At 42.0% G+C, this 19438-nt stretch overlaps 1 protein-coding gene across 1 annotated transcript in view; it reads right to left on the minus strand.

The window, feature by feature from the left end:
- The window catches only part of TSNARE1 (t-SNARE domain containing 1), a 334963-nt gene that overhangs the window by 221078 nt on the left and 94447 nt on the right, over nucleotides 1-19438 (minus strand). The window contains exon 4 of the mRNA XM_010000548.1: nucleotides 2110-2200. Coding sequence (XP_009998850.1) covers nucleotides 2110-2200 — 91 coding nt within the window. The remainder of the gene's footprint in view (nucleotides 1-2109; nucleotides 2201-19438) is intronic.

Consider the following 19438-nt stretch of genomic DNA (forward strand, 5'->3'; position numbering starts at 1 on the left):
GGAAGGAGGGAAGGAAGGAAGGAAGGAAGGAAGGAAGGAAGGAAGGAAGGAAGGAAGGAAGGAAGGGAACATTTTGTCTGTGTGTATATGCAAAGCAATACAAAGAATAATGGATCAGAATGGACTGAGTGTAAAGCACCAAATGAATGGAATGCTTCTCATGCTGTGAGAAATTTTGTGGGAAGAAAGTTTGCAAAGCTACCCAGATCCCCTGCAGGGACCTGCCAACCAGCTGCCAATACCCACCAGATCTATTTACTCTATGTAAGACAGGAGGGCTGCAGGCTTTATAACAAATTTGTAGGTTTAATTACTTAAACTGCACATTTTTAGGAAAGAAGAGTTAAAAAAAAATAAAATCTGTTAAATGAATTGACCGGGGAGTTATTATGTGATGCCAAGAGAGAGCAGTAAGTTTATTCCTCATATTACCATAATTGTTTGTGTGTCTATTTTCCTTCAGCACTTAAATATTCTCCCTTTAACTTAGCAATTTGTCTCTCCATGACAGTAAAAGCTATTTTGCTGAGTGTCCCCAGTGAACACTACAAGGGCTTCAAGGATAAATAATGACACTCCTATGTGGCACTCTAATTCAGTTTAATGTAACCTTGCCTGATTCCCCTTTGGACCCAATTTATGTCACAAAAGGGAGCCAGGAGATCAACATGAAACAGCCCAGATACTTATATCTCCAAAAAGGCAACTCTTTTTTCATCAAGCATTGATGTAATTATTCTCAGAGTGTGGAAGGAAAAGGAAAATGAAATAGTAATTGTAGTCCATGACTAATGAAAGCAGCATGTCAGCAAAGATCAAAATATTCAGGTTGATGCCTACATAAGGTCAATGTCTACGTAAGAAGAACAGTCATGCCAGGTCTTCCTCTGGAGAAGACCACCACCCATTCATTTCTTTTTTACTTGGGCTGAATTGCACGTGGTTCTCCACTGGTTACAAAGGAAGCCTGGTGTGATTCAGCACTCAAATCCTTATCTCAGATGCTTGCTCACGAGTAACATAAATCCAGGCTGTAAAAACCACTTGGACAGAGATGTGTGTTTAGAGCAGTGTCTTTTCTAGGTGGGAGGACAGTGAGAACAGAGTTGAAGTAATAGAGGACTTTGGAGAATGGCAGGCAGCAAGTGAGGGTAAAACACCAATTCAGATAAATTCCTGAACAAGAAACTATGTGGATGCTGGAAGCAAGAATGTAACAGAAAATTGCTAGGCAGAATAAAGTATGAAAGAATCATCCTTGTTCTCCTTTCAGCTGATGAATCACCTGTTATGTGGATGAAACTTCACCACTCTCACACCAACTAGAGCTTACCACACACACTTATGCTTTTGTTCTTCCCCACCATGCATCCCACAGACCAAAACCAGTATAAGGGTCTTTGTGGCAAGCTCAGAAATCTTCTGTTTTTCCAAGCTTTGCACTGGGGACCAGAGGATGGGGATCACTCATACCCCTGGGACAATGATGTTCATATGAGTTGAGCCTACTGATGGCAGAAGACCAGTCTGTCTGTACCACAGATGGGGTTGACATGGGGTAAACTGTAATTCAGAGTCCTGCTGTATCCTGGTCACAGCCTGTAATGACCTGCCTCCACCTCTGCCTCCACCCTAGCATACAGCACTCCACGAATGCCATATCCAGACATACTCTGTCATTTTGCTTTTTCCAGACACTTTGTCACATTTCCAAACTCATCTGCACCCAGGGCACCCACTGCACAACTGAGTCTTTAACCAATGCCAGACTCCTGTGGAGCCAAGGGGGTTCTTGCAGTACTTTCACCCAACCCTGAGCCAGGTTGTGAGTGAGTAAAGTTTTGTTACTGATTTCTTGATTTCCAGCTCCACATGATCCAATCTTGGGAGAAGAGAACTCCAGTTTTGGGAGAATTGGTTTCTGAAGCCCTTATCTCATGGATCATTTATAAATGCAAATTATGCTTACTGTGTAACCTGAAAGGAGATGGAGCTTACAACAAGACCTGGAGCTTAACAGCTTTAAAGCACCCACTACCACATTTTTCTTTATTCCTCCCTCCATAAGCCCCAGCACTTTCCCCCAACAGCATCTTGAATGACACGTACCCTGGATGAGCCTCTGACAACCTCAGACAGCTGCTTGATGGCTTTGGTGCTAGTCGTGATGGTTTTGTTAGTCTCCTGCTGGGTTGCATGCCTGCAGAAGAGATGATGGGAATTGCAATTGAAATGAATTGCATAATGACACACTAAAATACAGAGCATTTTCAAGCAGCAGAGCAATTGAGACAACACAACATTTAGCACGTGGAGCTACAATAGGACTACAAAAATCAAGGTCCTTGACTAGCAATGGCAGCCAGAAGGATATAGGAAATACTAGCAAGGAGCTGCCCAAAATGGTCCTCCTGTCACCAGCATCAAGACAACAGCTGTGGACTTGCACAGTCAATGTGGGAAGATAAGGTGAAAACTGGGGGTGGGCAGGTAATGAGGCCATCACAGATGGTTGGTATTGCAACTAAAATTGTCAAAAGAAGGATTGTGTGGCAAAACCAGATGGAACTGGGGAGTTACCTGATGGCCTGTCCAGGAAAATTCTGTGTTTAGCAGAGAAGTTTGAAGAGGCAGAAACTGAGCAGGACAAATTCACCTACCATGGTCATCTACCTGTTAATGACATGGTATCTCCAGGAAAGCACTTTAGAGCTGAAACAGGCAGGCAGGAAGTCAAACCATTCCCCTGTCCAGTCATGGTTGTCCCTCTCCTTCACACCCAAAGTCTAGCACCATTATTTCTTGTGAGCACTGGTTGCTGGCTTTGCTCTTGGGGGCCACACAAGGTAAGGGGAAAAGACATAAATGCTGCCCAAAGGTATGTATTAGCTCAGCCTAATAGTTCTCAAGCTTTATAAGGTCAATAGGGCATTTTTAGCCTCTAAGCTTCCCCAGGGAGCATTTCACATCTTTTTAGTCAGAAAGGGGTGGTTTTCCATGATGCTTCAGTAAAAACTTTAGAAAGACTTGAGAAACACATGGAGAAAATGTTTTGGGTTTTTTCTACCTTAGAGTATATTTTGATCCATGAAGGGACTCATCTCCAGTGCTCTTTTTTCAGGGTGGGGAGATGTGGAGTGAATGGAAGTTCTTTGAATTAAAAATGTTGTCTCTTTATAGCCCCTCTGTCCTGGAGGCCCATGGCCCATCCTGCTTCTTCAGCTCCTTCCTGGTCTCTGTCAGCATTGATTGAGATCAACTCTTTCAAGACTTAAGTCCCTCCCTTTCAGTCCCTCCTTTGAGGAGCCAGGCCAGCTCCCAGATAGTCTTTATTAAACACAGCCTTAGCTACAAATAAATCTCTCAACAAGCACACCACTGGGAGTCATTTCCATCTGGTCAGGGCAGATGGACACAGGCACCATGAACTGCAGCATTCACCACCACAGCAAAGTTTTGCAGTTTTTATCCACTTAAGCAAGATCTCTGAGCAGATAGCTCAGGTGGGAAAGCTGCCTAGTTTTAAAGCATGCTTAATTTTATGCACTGTACCTACCAGGTATACAAATAAAAGCTTAGTGTACCATGAAGACAACAACACTTAGCTGCAGAGCAGTAATTCAGGTGCATGTTAAGGGTTGAACAAGAGTACAGAAGGCACAGACTCCTATGGCACCATACAGGAAAGAAAAATAATCTCATATGAAGATAAGACTGAATCAAATAACTAGTTACTCTCAGCTCTCCTTAGTTCAAGTACCAGGTCTGTACTCATTCATCAAAATGCATTTAATTTATTTATGATCCCAGGACCCACTGCACCTGCTGACTAATTACATCGTTTTAATTTGAGATGGAAGAGGTTACATCCACCACAGACAGGTATTCCACACTGTCATCACAAGAGAGGAACCTGGGAATTGAATTCTGTCACATCACTCACCTTTTGGAGCACAGTTAGCCTGATCCCCAATCTTTTAATCAAGTAAATCTTGCCACCAAGAGCAGGAATTTCATAACCAGCAGTTTCAAAACTGAAACTTCCACAACTAATTCCTCTTAATGCAATGCAAGATGCTGGAGTTGATGTCCAGTCATTTTGCAGACCTCATTAAATTATCTGCCTGCAGAACAAGTCAGGGATTTACATACCAGCAATTCCCCATTCCCAAAGTAAAATAGCTTGTTAGGCTCATGTATCTGATCCTTCCCAATCTCTAAAGTTAAATAAAGTCTGCTTCATTTGCATTCTAATGTAAATGTTGTTAGAAGTCCTGTGTAATAAATCCATGACATGCACAAACTTTGCACTGAACTGCTGCAAAATAACTGGGAGCAGGGATACAGAAAATAGAAGTTCTGCCTTCCACTTCTTAATTCAAAATGCACTTTAACCCACATGCTGGTATTTGATTTTGGCACTTTCCACATATTGTCAGCACAATTAACTTTTTATTCTTCAGCCTCAGAGATATGCTCAGCAATCAGACAGTGGTTATATTTAATTTACATTAAATGCTATTAAGATCTTCATTAAAAAAGAGGCCTTGAAACTCCACTCCCATCAGCATTTTCTTTTAATATGTAATGGTAACAAGATATGTCACTGTTATTGTTGTTATTATTATTATTATTATTACTAACTTTCTTTATATTCCTCTCTCTATGGAAGTGTGGAAGTTAATTAAAGGGGTGTCTCTGATGAATAAAATTTGCTTCTGAAAAAGCCCTCCACACAATAGCAAGCTAAATACTCACTCTGTAGAGGTCCCAAATATCTGAAATATAAATGTTGTAAAAGGCTTATCTCCCTGCAGTGCTACTGTGAATATAAGCACTCCAAGCACAAAAACACAAAGGACATCTCTCAGGAAGAAGAACATCCCTCACTGTGCATTTCTGGATGCACAAAGTTTGCAAAGACAATGCACTAAATAACACAGGAGATGCCACACGGCTACCTGAGAGTTTCCTATGGCTGCTGTTTTCTTTACCAGAGAAGTTTGCTCCCCCTAGTCCATAATCTCTAGTGTGCAGCTGCTTACAGTTTGTTCTTGGAATGATCATCTCTCTAATTTATTTATCCAGTTTTAAAATGAGCCCAGGCAAGAGGCAGATGCCACGACGGCTGCTTCCCTTCTCCGCAGGGACAGAATGGAGGAGCTGAACTACTGAGTGTGCTGGTTCTTTGAGACACTTGGTGAATGACCAAGTCAACAGAAAGTAATCAGACCTCAAATTCAACAGCAAAGAATGACAAAGGAAAGACTTGTCTCTGCCTCACCATGCCTGCTGCCATTCAATAATCCCAAAGAGCTTTGTTTTCTAGTTTCAGCAGGAGAAAGGAATTTCCATTTGTAATACAGGATGTGGCCTGTTTTAATTTCATATGATCCTTAACATAAGAGCAATAAGAAGTTTTTCAGCTACAGATGCAGGATACCTTCACTGTGTTGGCTTAAACTTCATTAGATTTCTTAACTGCTTTGGTAGAGTGCAACTGCAGAGCAATGGAGTAGCTTTATGCATTTAGGTTTGGCCAGAGCTAGTCCAGGTAATGCAGCATATTTAAACCACATGCTTGTGTTTTGCACAGCAGCTGTAGTGCTGCAGTTTTCTTGTAAGAAAAAAAAAAGAGGTTAAAAATTACACTATGTGGAGCAGAACACTGAGCTGCATGATCTGTGGCTTAAGCAGAAATAGGCTGAGCAACTTCTTTTACAGATACTCCATTGTGATTGGAGACAGAAATGAGTAAGGGGGCATCAAGCAGGCATAAGGAAATTGTTCACACTATAAGACTTTAGCCAGTCTCTTTCTTGTCTTAGAGCAGGGTTTTGTGAAGGACTGGTGTCTGTGGGACCTGATAATAGGCCTTACCAAACTTCAAATATGGGTATATAAAACTTCATGCATTGGCCACAGGCAGAGCCATGGAGTAGCAAGACCCTGACTTAGACCCTGAGGCTCCTGTTCTCATTCCTTCACCTAATCAAGATGCTTAACTTCAGAGCAAAGTCAGCAGAGGTCCTTCACAGTCTGTGGAGGGGGCATCTCCAAAGGTGCTACAGAGAAGTCCACACTTCAACAGTAACCCACTACTTCTGGGTGCCTCTTACATAGCCAGGATGATCCTGCAGCAGAACTAAGGATATTTCCAGAAACAGGTGATCCAGACTGATGCATTCACCAGCTGTGTTAGCTAATACTTATCTGTAGGATGGAAACTTGTGCTGCATTAGACCATTATAATAAACATAAACAGCCTCACATCTTATCCTCCAGAGCTGTTGGCACTCCTTCCACACACAGAGAGGGCTGAATGCAGTGAGCATCTCTCTTCTATAAGTATTTTTGGCAGATGTAAGCAAAGCTGCAAGACGAGGAGGAAAGGTTGTTTCACCAAGCCCTAACGTATCTTTACTGTATCATTACAGTCACCAAAGGAAGGCTAAAGCTACTTGTTCTGGCTCCAAACTAACACTCCCAACACTTTTTAATTTCCCCAACTTTCTCCTGTACGACTTGATTGTGCATGTTGAGAAATCCTTTCCAACACAGCAAAATAAAAGCTCTAATTATGGTCTGTCAGCAAACCCTTTTGCATAGGTGTAAATCATCCAGCAGAGTAAAAGTTGGGAGAAAACCAGGCTGCTGCTTCCAAGTTTCAAGCCACACGATATTCTATAATAAAAGCATCATAGATTTCCAATTTCCCTGTCACTTGAAAGTATTAGGAGATGTGGTACTATTTTTCTTTAGAGAGCTTAGGGGATGGCCTGTGGTTGTGTGGGAAGAGAAGGGCAGGTATTTCAAATCCACCTGGCACAGACACTGTGTCATCCCCAGAGATGAAGAGGGCTATAAATTAGCAGCTACTTTGTACAGCAGTTCTGGATGAAATGATATTAATAGCAGTCAAATAGCAGTCCTCACAAATTTCATTACAAAAATGCAAACAGGGCAATACCCAGTACTGCAAACCCTAGCAAAGTTTTCCACCTTTTTATTTTTATTTTTTTTCCCCCCTTCCATTGCTTCTTAAAAAGAAATATTAAAAACCAAAGCAACAGTTATCACTCCAATAAGCAGAATATTTGCTCCCCTACCAAATGTGACCAATTTGTGGAAGCAGCTAGATACGCACTGACCTGCTAGCAGAAACTCAGGCTTGTGGGTTTTAACTAAGTTATCTCCAGGACAGTGTATAAGACCCTCTCTTACCACTGCATCATTTACAGATTAGTTCAGCACTGCCTCAGAATTCATCAGTCAAGTCACTGCTGACAGCTCAGAGAGCATGCAAAGCAGGACCCCACGGGAGGCAGCCTAACAATGTCATGGCCATTAGTCACCTCTCAAGTTATTTTCCTTCTCCCACCCACACTATTCCCAAGTAAGTTTTAATTTTACAAGTTTTACTTTATTTCCTAATAAAAGAGTCCCTTGGATCCTTTGTAAACTCCTTCCTAGCACTCAGCTGTATTACACCTCCCTCTCTCTAATTAGCCAGTAAAGCCTCTTAGCCTATCAAAGACAGAAATGAATGTAATTTGTCACAATTTCATTTTGATGAACTCTGGTGCCTACTGATCATCACAGTCATTATTTTTCTTTTTTCCTCCAGCTGCTGATAAACTGCTTATTTATTGTGAACTGTTCTTGTAACTCAGGTTGTGCAGAAGAAGACCATCTTCCTGCACCACATTTCTGCAAAAAGCAAGCAGGTCCTTCCCTTTCCAGCCCCAGGACCTCAGCTGCCCTCCAGGAGCTCCTGACATTCAACAGCATTTCTGGTATTTCGCTGATAATCCTTTTAGTGCCCTGAGATAAATGGCATCAAACCGTGACTATTCTGATTGCTTTGCCTATGCTTTTTCATTTTGTGGTGTCTTTTCCATTCCTGCATGAACAAAGGGACCACGGCTTCACATTCCTTGGGGAAAGGTTCCTGGGAAATAGCCCTGCAGCAATTCCCAGTGACACAGCCAAAGGTGCCAGTAACACCACCAGAAAGCAACTCAGTGACACACAAGGCACACCTAGTTGTTACCATCTCCTTCTTCCTGTAATTTACTGCAGCTCTCTGATGAAGTTTGGATCAGAGCTGTCTTTCCAGGTTTTCCAGCATTATGACCACATAAAGCTCATGTTGATTCTGGAGTTAATGGAGCCAGTCAGCTTGCAGGGAGAGACAGGAAGAGCTACACACTGAGTCCAACAGACAGTCCATAACCACAGAAAATATTTTATATACTGTAAAAGGGAGGTTATTCTCACCCTCTACTCTGGTGAGACCCCCTCTACAGTACTATGACCAGTTCTGGAGACCCCAGCACAGGAAGGATATGGAGCTGATGGAGCAAGTGCAGAGAAGGCTATGAAGATGGTCTGAGAGCTGGAGCAGCTCTCCTACGAAAACAGGCAGAGAGAGTTGGGGTTGTACAGCTTGAAGTAGGGAAGGGTCCCAAGAGAGCACAGAGCACCCTGCAGTACCCAAAGGGGCTACAGGAAAGCTGGGGAGGGACTTTATAAAAGGAATAAATTATTTAGTGTAAGGGTGGTAAGACACTGGCAGAGGTTGCCCAGAGAAGCTGTGGCTGCCCCATCCCTGGAAGTGTTGAAGGGCTGGTTGGATAGGGCTTGGAGCAACCTGGTCTGGTGGGAGTTGTCCCTGCCCATGCAGGGGAGTCAGAACCAGGAAGATTCCTTCCAACCCAAACTGTTCCATGATTCTATGATTTTATGAAAAGGGTGTTAGAAACTGTTCCACTTCCCTGGAATTTGCAGAGACATGGATGTTGTCTTATGCTTTTAATCTTTTGGGAAGCACTATGTATGTTGAGTTCAATATAACCAAACTTCCTCTTATAACCTGCTTGTTGCACAACACAGTCTGGAAGCTACAAAGTGCAACAAGCTATATTGAAACCCGGAGACTTCACTCGGATAAAAAGACATGACAGATGTACCTGATAAAATGTATTTTATTGCAATTTATCCTCCTGTAGAAATTGGCTCCTGCATTTCACAGCAGAATCAGAAACAAAGAAGCCCATGTCACCCTATTTAGAAATTTCCCAGCCATAAAACATTCTACGGCAAGAACTTAATGAGTGTTGGGCTGAGCCAGGGATGTGCACAGCTTCTGCACGTCACTGCAGGAGGTGGCAGTCCCATCCATTGTATTTTAACATTAATCCCACTGGCTACATCCCCACTGGCTACAGCTGGTGGTCCTGTACAGTTTTATGGTCACAGGTGGCATTAAGAACATCACTTCATGCCATATTAGGTTTTCTGTCATTGCTGGATGTTTGTTTTTTTTTTAAAATAACATGACATGCTGCCATGCTATGAACAATGTGGCAATACAACCCCCTCACTGTGTGCACCAATTGTAGCTGATGAAGCAACTTGGGACTGGATGAGTGAACGTGGAGGCACAAGTGTGCAAGAATATGTCCTGTACACACACACTTATGTAGGAAAGTGAGGGACAAATGGACAGGAGATAACTTGCATTGCAGATTAATTTAGCCTGCTATCCTTCCCACATTTGCTCTCTTGGTTTTAGCATTTAAGGTGGCTTAATACCCAGTGTGTCCCTCTGAAAAGTAAAGATGAAGGGCATTTTACTGATGTGACTGAGTGATCGATTGCTTTAGTTCTCCTTCATAAATGATGCTGCAACCATCATTAACAAAAGAGCCAGTATTTTTTTACCTGGAGTATGAAAAGTTCCAGTGAACAGAGATCTTTTGAGAATTTAGTTTGATTTTAAAATTTGCTTTTGCTATTTCGTGCTATTTCTTGCCACAAAAATGTTTTCGTGGGAAGAACATCCAGAGGAAACATATGCAGAAAGGGAATAAATCACACAAAGTCCTGAGACGTCGGTACTTCCATCCCAGAAAATATGTTTCATTAAAAAAAAACCAAAACCCAACAACTTTGCTTAAACACAAGCAATTTTAATTGAAAAATGAATCCATTTCATTCAAATGACTGTGAGGCGTTTTGTTATTTTCTGAAGTGAGCAAGAAATCAAAGGCAAAGAAAGAGCTGGAGACACCTTTCAGCCTGCTGCTATTATTTGTGTATTTCTAGTTAGGGGTATGAAAGCACAAGCATTCCTGTGTGGATACTCAAATGAAACGACATGCCTAAATCCAGCTCCTTCATCAGGATTTAAGTGAGAAAGAAAAGGCATTAGCAGTGATTGCACCATGGAAATTGTTAATGTGTAGCAAACGGGCTGTCTTATAAACCGATGAAAAATGTCCATCCTTTTACTAGCAAGAAATCTAGGAAGAAAAGCAATGATCAAGCAATTCTTCTGGCGTCTAAAGTGGAAAACCAGGTGGTTTATCATCTCCAAGAAGCTCAGCTTTAAGAATCAGCAGAGGAACATCCAGGCAGCATTGCAGCAGTGCACAAAACCAAGGGCTATGTGTTCAAACGTGGCTGGAACCAAGTGCTTCAGAAGGAAGCAGGTTGGCAAAGGAGACACATCTGATTAAATTATACTGATTCCTTTCCCCTCCATCCCATTGCAGATGACATATGAAGGAAATGTAACCATAAACACGAGCCAGAAGTCTGCCCAGGTGGCCAAGAAGGCCAATAACATCCTGGCTTGTACCAGCACTAGTGTGGCCAGCTGGAGTAGGGACATGGTTGTGCTCATCTGTGCTCACCTGTGCTCAGCATTGGTGAAGCTGCACCTCGAGTCCTGCGTTCAGCTTGGGGTCCCTCACTACAAGAAGAACATTGAGGTGGTGGTACATATCCAGAGAAGGTGGTGATAGGTCTAGAAGACAACTCCTGTGAGGCCCAGCTGAGAAAATTTGGGATATTTATTCTAGAGAAAAGGAGGCTGAGGGGAGACCTTGCTCTCTACAACTATCTGAAAGGAGGTTGTAGCAAGGTGGGTGTTGGTTTCTTTTCCGAAGTGACAAGTGACCAAAGGAGGAAATGGCCTCAAGTTTTGCCAGGGGAAGTTTAGATTGGATATTAGGAAACATTTCTTTACTGAAATGATTATCAAGCACTGAAACAGGCTGCCCAGGGCAGTGGTGGAGTCACCATCCCGTGAGATATTTAAAAGATGTGTTGGTGTAGTGCTTAGAGACATGCTTTACTTGTGGAGTTGGCAGGGTGCTAGGTTGATGGTTGCACTAGACAATCTTGAAGGTCTTTACAACCTAAATTATTCACGTCTATGATCCTCTGATTCATAAAGCTCAGAGGCCAGTTTGGAGGAAGGGTTTTTTATGTGATGATTTCCTTAACAAAAAAGGGAAGACACTAGTTTGAAAGAACAGCACTAAAAGTTAGTGGGATAACAGGTTTGTTAGAAATCCACATTTTAGGCACTAAGAAAACCTTTGTCAACCTTCTTACTGAAGTTAATAACTGTTGCACTGTAAATATCAATTAGTTAAACTGTCTAGTCAATGCAAATGGACTGGCATTTACATCACATCTTGAAGACAGATGCAAAACTGACTAATGGTGAAGTATCACGTAAATGAACCAAGCACTTAGCAAACACCTGATCTATTGAAGTTGCTTCAGTGCCATCACTGGCAGAGGCAGTTGCATAACTTTGAGCTTCTAAGATAGCTGTGTATGAATCCCACAGCCTGGGCTTCTCTTGACATCTCTCTATTTTTCATCTGGAAATTCTGTTTGGATGGGACATGATAATTTGTGGTTTAGCCACCTGGAATTTAAGTACATCTTCCCAGACAAGTCTGTTTCAAACACGGTTGATCTGTAGGATCCATCTGCAATGAGTCCTTCTAAATAGACAAGCATCTTCTGGAGCTCTCATGTATCACACAGTACATAGACAGATCTTTATGTCCACAAAAAATAAATAAATGATCTTAATAGGGTTGTCTTATGTGTTCTAACTTGTTCATGTTCACAAACCAGACCCTATAACACCTGCCCCACTGTCCCATCTCTCAGCTTCTCATTCTCAACCAGTACTCCTAAGTGTCCTACAGAGAAGGAACTAAATTTGGTAACTCTGAGCACACTCTCCTGAGGTAATTGTGCCAAGATCTATTTTTTTTCTGATTTTTTTGTACAAGGAACATGAGAAAAAAAAAATACATGGCAGAAAACAGCTTTAATATATGTTTTCTTGAAAGTCAGATTTTTTTGTTGCAGCTTTATTTGCTTTCATACTGCACTTCATTCTCAAAAAACACAGAGATGACTAAAAGGAATTGTGCTGGGAAGAGAAATGGATCTCAGCAGCCTACTTACCACCTATTGCTCTATCCCATATACATCATATGCCTCTTTAAATCTGACATCTCTGCAACTTTTTGAACATAAGGGCAAGCTGTGAAGTGCAAGGGAAATTAATGTATTTATCCTGCACGGAGTGCAATACACTCAAAATATAGAGTTCTTGATCTCTAAATATGTTTTTTTCCTACCTCTTACACTGTCCTCTCCATTCAGCTTGTGGTTCACTCTGCCTTGCATCTCCTTTGTAGCAACACTTTAATTTAGCAGGCAGAAAGATGTCTCTGTCTCTTTTTAGGAATGATTACGTTTCCAAAAAAGAGATAAAATCTTTAAAGAAATGCTATTGGTGAAGCTCCTCTGCTCATCAGCCTCACATTTCCTCAATTTAAAGATCCTTCAGACTCTCAGGTGACAATAACGTATAATTCCCAATGTACCACAAGTTGCTCTCTTCTCCACCACTCTCCAACTGACAACAGATCATAAAGCAGCTTAACAGCTGAATTACAAAAACACAAGGCACTTTATTGGCCAATGAAACACCTGTAAGAGCAGCCAAGTGAGTGAAGACCCTTTTCTCTGGGGCAATAAATTTTGCACTAGCACCCAAAAGGCATCAGTGTTACAGGAGCTGTTCAAATCACCATCCATGGTCCATGACAAAATGTCTCAGGCAGTGACACCCACTTCCAGAGGGAGAGCAACAATTCAAATGCTCTGCTGGTGGTCCAAGAAATTGAACTGCAAAGAGGTACTTCCCTTGCAAGAATGGGACACAAATTTCTAATAGGAGGGTAAACAAACAAAATAAAAGGTCTGAGGGATTTCATTATAATGGGCTCTGAGGTTTGTTTCAGGTAAGGCAGGACGACCTTCTTCCCTTGGCAGAGGGCATGGACCAAGCATCTATTGAACTTGGATATAGCAACTCTGTACAGTGAGGGACAATGGAAATATCCAATTATTCTAATACATTCACACGTGAAAACTCTAAGTCCCCTTATCAGAAACCTCTGCTGCAGATAGTAAATCTGTTCTCTATGGGGAAAATGCATTCAGCTCAAGAGCTGCTGTTAAGAGTCCAATGCAGGTACTTGAAAGGAGAAAATCACCTGATGAAAGATCAATAATATTTCTTGTCTCCTTAAATTGCAGTTATGTGTAGAGTAAGATATTCCAGGGACTGAGTGTCTGTTGCTTTGCTTCAACACAAGCTATTGCAAATGTTACTAAGCTGGGAAACTACATATTTATCATCAAGTTGTGAAAATTACATTGTGTTTGTACAGGTAGGGGCACGAACAGAAAAGAAAGCAGAGAAAGCGACACTCAGCACACCATAAAAGCAGGCAAATCAGCCCAAACATGTTTCCTTGCAGTCTTAGTGCTTAAATACAGAATTCATACAAAACAGTAAGTTAGGGTTAGGCAATGGCTGCAAAAGGTTGTTCACATGGATCCAGCTGATGTGTTACTGAAACGAACAGAGCAGCAATAGCCACTCAAGGCCCAGTGCACCAAGGGAGAGGTGTTGCTGAGTCACAGAATCACCAAGGCTGGAAAAGACCTTTAAGATCACTAAGTCCAACTTATGATGATGGTACTGTCACATTCTTTAAGTCCCTTGGCTTTTTGGAGACAGAGCACCTCTGACACACTGGATTCAAGGTCATTTTGATGTTATGGGACTCATTACCAGCCAGTGTTAATTCTTTCACTAACAGGCAGATATCCCAGACAGTTCTTGGGTCTATTTTCAGGACTCTGTTCAATTGTACAATACACAAATGCCAGATGAGATCCAGATTTGTAACTATTGATGTATGTGACATCCAAGACAGGCATCTAATCAACTATCATCCAGGACTGCATCAGCCTGTAGGTTCCAAAATACAGATTGTGGCTCTCTATATACCTAAAGGCCTGAAGGAACTTACTGTCTGTTCTTTCCACAACTTTAGAAACACCTGCTCAACGGTGACAGGCAGATCTCCTGCTCTTAAAGCTGTCGTGCTATCCAGGCTGATGGGTTCCTGCACAGACAACCCCCAAAGCCAGTTCTGCTGCTGCCAACCCACAAGTCATGTTTTCTGGCTAGAGCAGTCACCTGAGTCTCTTCCCCCTATTCCAAAGCTGTTGAGAAGACATTAAGGGAAGCATACTGAAGGAATGAAGTCAACATTTGTATAGTATAAATCATTAATGAAGCCTGATTTCCTTAACTAAGTTTTATGTCACACAACAAGGCCCCTGCAACCTGCTCAGATTTGGCCTTGCTCTTGAGCAGGGGCTTGGATCAGATGACATCCCAAAGACCATTCCAACCAACACTATCTTGCAACTTGATGAGCTCTTCTCAGTTCACTATACTGATGCTTTTCCCAGAAGTTATCAACCTTTTCCAAACCACTTCCACCCACAGAGAATTTCCATCCTCTAAGGGGCTGTGTCTGGTCAGTCAACAGAGTTTATCAAGATGTTTGGAAAGCCTTGAAGCAATAATGCAATTTAAAAACATAGAAATAAAATATTTTTTTAAAAAAAAAATAAATATCACTGCTTCCTGATTATCTACTTTCCCGTATTAATGACAAAAAAGAAAAATAAATTAAGTAATTGCTACATGGAACAGCTAAGAGAACTGGTAAGACAAACATTCTGCCCATACATTTTATCCCACTAGCTTAACATAAGCTGGATATTTTGTGGTGGCAGGCTCCTCTGAACAACTGCATCAGACCATGGGCTGATCAAATGCATTGTCAGACACGAGTCTTTATGCCCACCTGTCCTGGTTTGAGCCAGGATTAAGCCAATTTTCCTTTTACTGATTTTTTTTTTCTTCAGCAAGTTTTCTTTTAACTAGCACCAGTCTGTTCTAACTAAGTCTGATACAAGAGGAATGGTTTTCTAACTGCTGGGGCTTCAAGGTCACATCTTTACTCTGCTGGCTCAGGCACTACAGGGAGATCTATGACCTCCCCTTAGGAGGCTGAGTTAGACAGACAGCAACACTGGCCAGAGGTATTCCATCCCATAGATCTATGTAAGCTCAGAGGAACATCAGAGATCACAGAAGACAATTTCTTCCTGCTTCTTCTTCCCTTCTCTTCCACCCATGGCTGGTGTCCAGGGAGGACTCTGTCCATCCATCCCCCCTGACCCCCAGGCTCGGGCTCTCCTGACCCTCATCACTCTGGGCTCTCTCCAGGAGCTCCAGAATTTTTTGGGACTGTTCACAGCTCAGGACATGCTGTGGGAGTTGCTGGGTGTTGGGGATGGTGAGAGGCTTTTGCACATACCTGAACATATTTGTATATAATTGTATATGTATTTTCCTATATCATTGGTGTTTAATTACAGCTGTGTAGTTTAGTTTTCAATCCAGCCAAGTCTCTCTCTTTCTCTCTCTCCTTCCCTACCTGGGTGGGAGGGGGAGAGGATAGAGAGTGTTGTTGTTGAACCTGAGTCAAACAGTGACACCACCTTACAGTCCTGAACTAAAAGGAGCCCATGGTGGTCCTGAATGAAGCTGCAGCCTTTCACAACCCAGCATGTTACTGTGACGTCAACGTCCCAGGCAATTCAATTTCAGCTCAGCAAGATTTGGGCAAATTGTTCTTGCTTGGTGAAACATCATTTTCTGCTGTGGAGGTGCCACATGGTCTGTGTTCCTGTTGTCAGCCAGATGGGTCCCCATTACCTGCTTCTCATCCATCTGCAGACACGGTGCAGCATGATGCTGAATCTCCCCTTCTTCCTGTGGCCCGATCTGCAGAACTGGGTGCAGTTTTGGGCACCACAATAAAAAAAAAAAAAAAAAAGGATACAAAGCTACTGCAGAGTATCCAGAGGAGGCCACGAGGTTGGTGAAGGGTTTAGAGGGGTTGCCATACGAGGAGTGACTAAAGGCACTTGGTCTGCTCAGCCTGGAGAAGAGGAAACTGAGGGGAGACCTCATGGCAGTTACTGCTTCCTCATTAGGGAAGGAGGAGGAGGAGGAGCTGACCTCTTCTCTCTGGTGACCAACGATAGGATCCGAGGGAATGGTAGGAAGATGTGCAGGGGGAGGTTTAGGTGGGACATTAGGAAGAGATTCTTCACCCAGCAGGTGGTGGAGCACTGGAATGGGCTCCCCAGGGGAGCAGTAATGGCACTGAGGCCAACAATATTCAAGAAACACTTGGACAGCACTCTCAGGGACATGGTGTGAACTTTGGGGTTGTCCTGTTCTTGGGGTGGGAGTTGGACTTGATGATCCAGGCTGTCTGAGGAGGTGGTTGAGCCACCACCCCTAGAGACATCTAAGAAGAGAGATGTGGGGACAGGGTTTAGTGGCAGATGCGGCCAAGTTAGGGTAGTGGTTGGACTTGATGATCTTGAAGGTATTTTCTAACCAGATGGTACTGTGATACTTGGTGGCTGTTGAACAGAGCACTTACACTTGAAGGAGCCTCATGCACCCAGTGCCATCTCACTCACAGTAGGATGGTTGGATGTGCCTCTCTGACACACCATCTCCTCTGTCACACTGGCAGGATCTCAATTTTACTTCTAAAACACATTCCTTACCAAACAGACCTAAAGAAAAGGACCCTTTTACTATCTCTAGCACAAGATAAAAATTTCTATCAGTAAGGGATGTGACCTGCCCTAACACTCCCATAAAAGGAACTTGCTCAATCAGATTTATTAGTTTGATGATCAAAGGGCTGGAGCAGCTCTGCTATGAAGACAGGCTGAGACAGTTGGGGTTGTTCAGCCTAGAGAAAAGAAGGCTCTGGGAAGACCTTGTAGCACCTTTCAGTACTTGAAAGGGGCTCCAGGAAAGCTGGGGAGGGGCTTTTCATCAGAGAAGATGGTGATAGGATGAGGGGGAATGGTTTTAAACTGAGAAGGGAGAATTAGGTTAGATATTAGGAAGAAATTCTTCACTCTAAGGGTGGTGAGGAACTAGGATGGGCTGCCCAGGGAGGTTGTTGATGTCCCATCCCTAGAGGTTTTTAAGACCAGGTTGGATGAGGTTTTGTGCAGCCTTCTCTAGTGGTGGGTTCCCTGCTCATGGCAGTGGGGTTGGAACTTGATGATCTTTAAGGTCCCTTCCAACCTTAATGATTCTATGATTCTATGATTACTCTGTATCAATGTCTTACATGAATGTGTTAAATTAACATGGCTTTGGAAGGGTACCTTATTTTTATTACTTTGGATGTTGAAAGATGTCACAGATAACTACAAAGGAAGGTCTTTTGCACTATCCACCCAAGAACAGATAATAAAACCAGCTATCCACAGCAGAGGCTTTTTGACCAGTGTTACAAAATCAACTTGTCAAATATCTGGATGTGTAGCAGGAAAATTGATGGGGAAGGAGATTTCAATCTTCTCAACCAGTTCTTATGTCATTTTAGGGACTTTTTTTTCTTAATAGAGAGAAAAATATTGCAGAAATACTCTTCTTCCCTTCAGCCCTCTCCCTGGATAGCTGCCTTCTGAATGCTCTCACTGTTGGCATGGTAGCTCTCCAAATGCAAAGGGGTTGAAAAACAGCAAGCAAAATTATTTGAAAAGAAAAAGATCAATTAATCTACCAGTCAAATTGCCTGCTCTCTCTCTCCCATGGACCGAAATAGAATCAATCTTTAAAACAGACAATCCAGTAATTTATCAACTCTCCTTTTAATATCAAAGACAGCAAGTCTTCAGCTCCCCTTGTCTCACAATTCCAGCTCCATTACATGGCACGGCAGGTTGAAACTTGCCCAAAATCTCCTCTCTTCAGCTACACCTACTATTCCTCACCATTAGGCTTTAGTCCAAGATGTAAGAGTCACTACATTTATGTAGCTGGAGATTACCCATCACAAAATAGTCATATTCTGCTAGGGGAAGTCTATCATTTTATTATTAAATCAGACTGAAACATCATCTTATATTTCCTGTGTCCCATTGAAAGTTATGACAGACTTTTAAGTCACAATGACTCCTTTGCTGTCCCCCAATCAGCCTGATCATGTCCAAGGCAGCTAATTAGAGCTTATAAAAAGTTTACCAGAGTTTACACACACTGTCTATTAAGAACAGCCCAACAGCTCAGTAACAGCTGCTGTGGACTCTTCAGAAAAGTAGATGGGATTGTTAGGGGGAATTAAAAGTATTTCAGTTCATTGTTAAAAACACAGAGCATCTTAGTGTCCCTCTGAAACCACACAGATGTTAGGTAGTAATAATAGTAGAAGTAATAAAACTGCAGGTTCAGGAGAAAGTAGTGACCATAACAAAATGTCTTTCCTAGATGTTGGCTTTTTCCAGCAAAATCAATTTCTTGTGTTAAAGAAAATAACTATTCCTTACCTGCAGGATAAGATGAAATTTAAAACTCTAAGTGTAGTAGCTGATATAAGTTGATTGGAGCAAAAATAAATATTTTTAAAGAAGCATAAGGAAATAACTGTAAAAAGATGTTTTCATACCCTTCATTTTCTGCCAGTCTCTTCTTATACAAAGATCAAAAAACTCAGCTCAGCAAAACCTGTTACCTTCCAGCCACACATCCAGCTGTTCCACATCTGATGCCCCTTTCTAAAGCCTTTTTTTTTGTTGCTGTTTTCTATTTCATAATTGAATCCAAAGACAAGCTTCCTTCCCCACTGATAGCACTGGTTAGGTGCTCACTGCTCCCACAGAGCCCATGGCATTTGGTTTTCCTTTTAAAGGACTATTTAAGAAAAAATAAAATGCATTAGAGAGTTAGGTTGTTTCTGTGTTATCATATTGGCTTCTTCTCTGCCTCAGTTCCCCATTCTGTTATACACAGAAATAATTTCTGCTTCTTTTCTTTTATGTACCTTGTCTATTGGGACTGGAGGTTCTTGGGAGCAACAACCAATACAGCAAAATGATGCTCTCATTAGGGATCTCACTGTAACACAAATACTAGCAAACAATATTGAAATCTTATTTCAGGACCAAGATGTAATTGGGTCTGAACTTACCTCCGGTCTTACACTACCATAATTCCATTAGCTTTAATGGAATTACACTCGATTTGCACTGGGGTCTTGAATTGAGCTTTTGCTTTTCAGGATTTATGTACTTTGTTTTCCTACCACTAAAACAAGAAGCCAGCCAAAGTAATTTCCAAGTCTTTTTTTTTTTTTTTTTTTTT

Source organism: Chaetura pelagica, unplaced genomic scaffold (genome assembly GCF_000747805.2).
Source record: "Chaetura pelagica isolate M959 unplaced genomic scaffold, ChaPel_1.0 scaffold96, whole genome shotgun sequence".
Classification (NCBI taxonomy): domain Eukaryota; kingdom Metazoa; phylum Chordata; class Aves; order Apodiformes; family Apodidae; genus Chaetura; species Chaetura pelagica.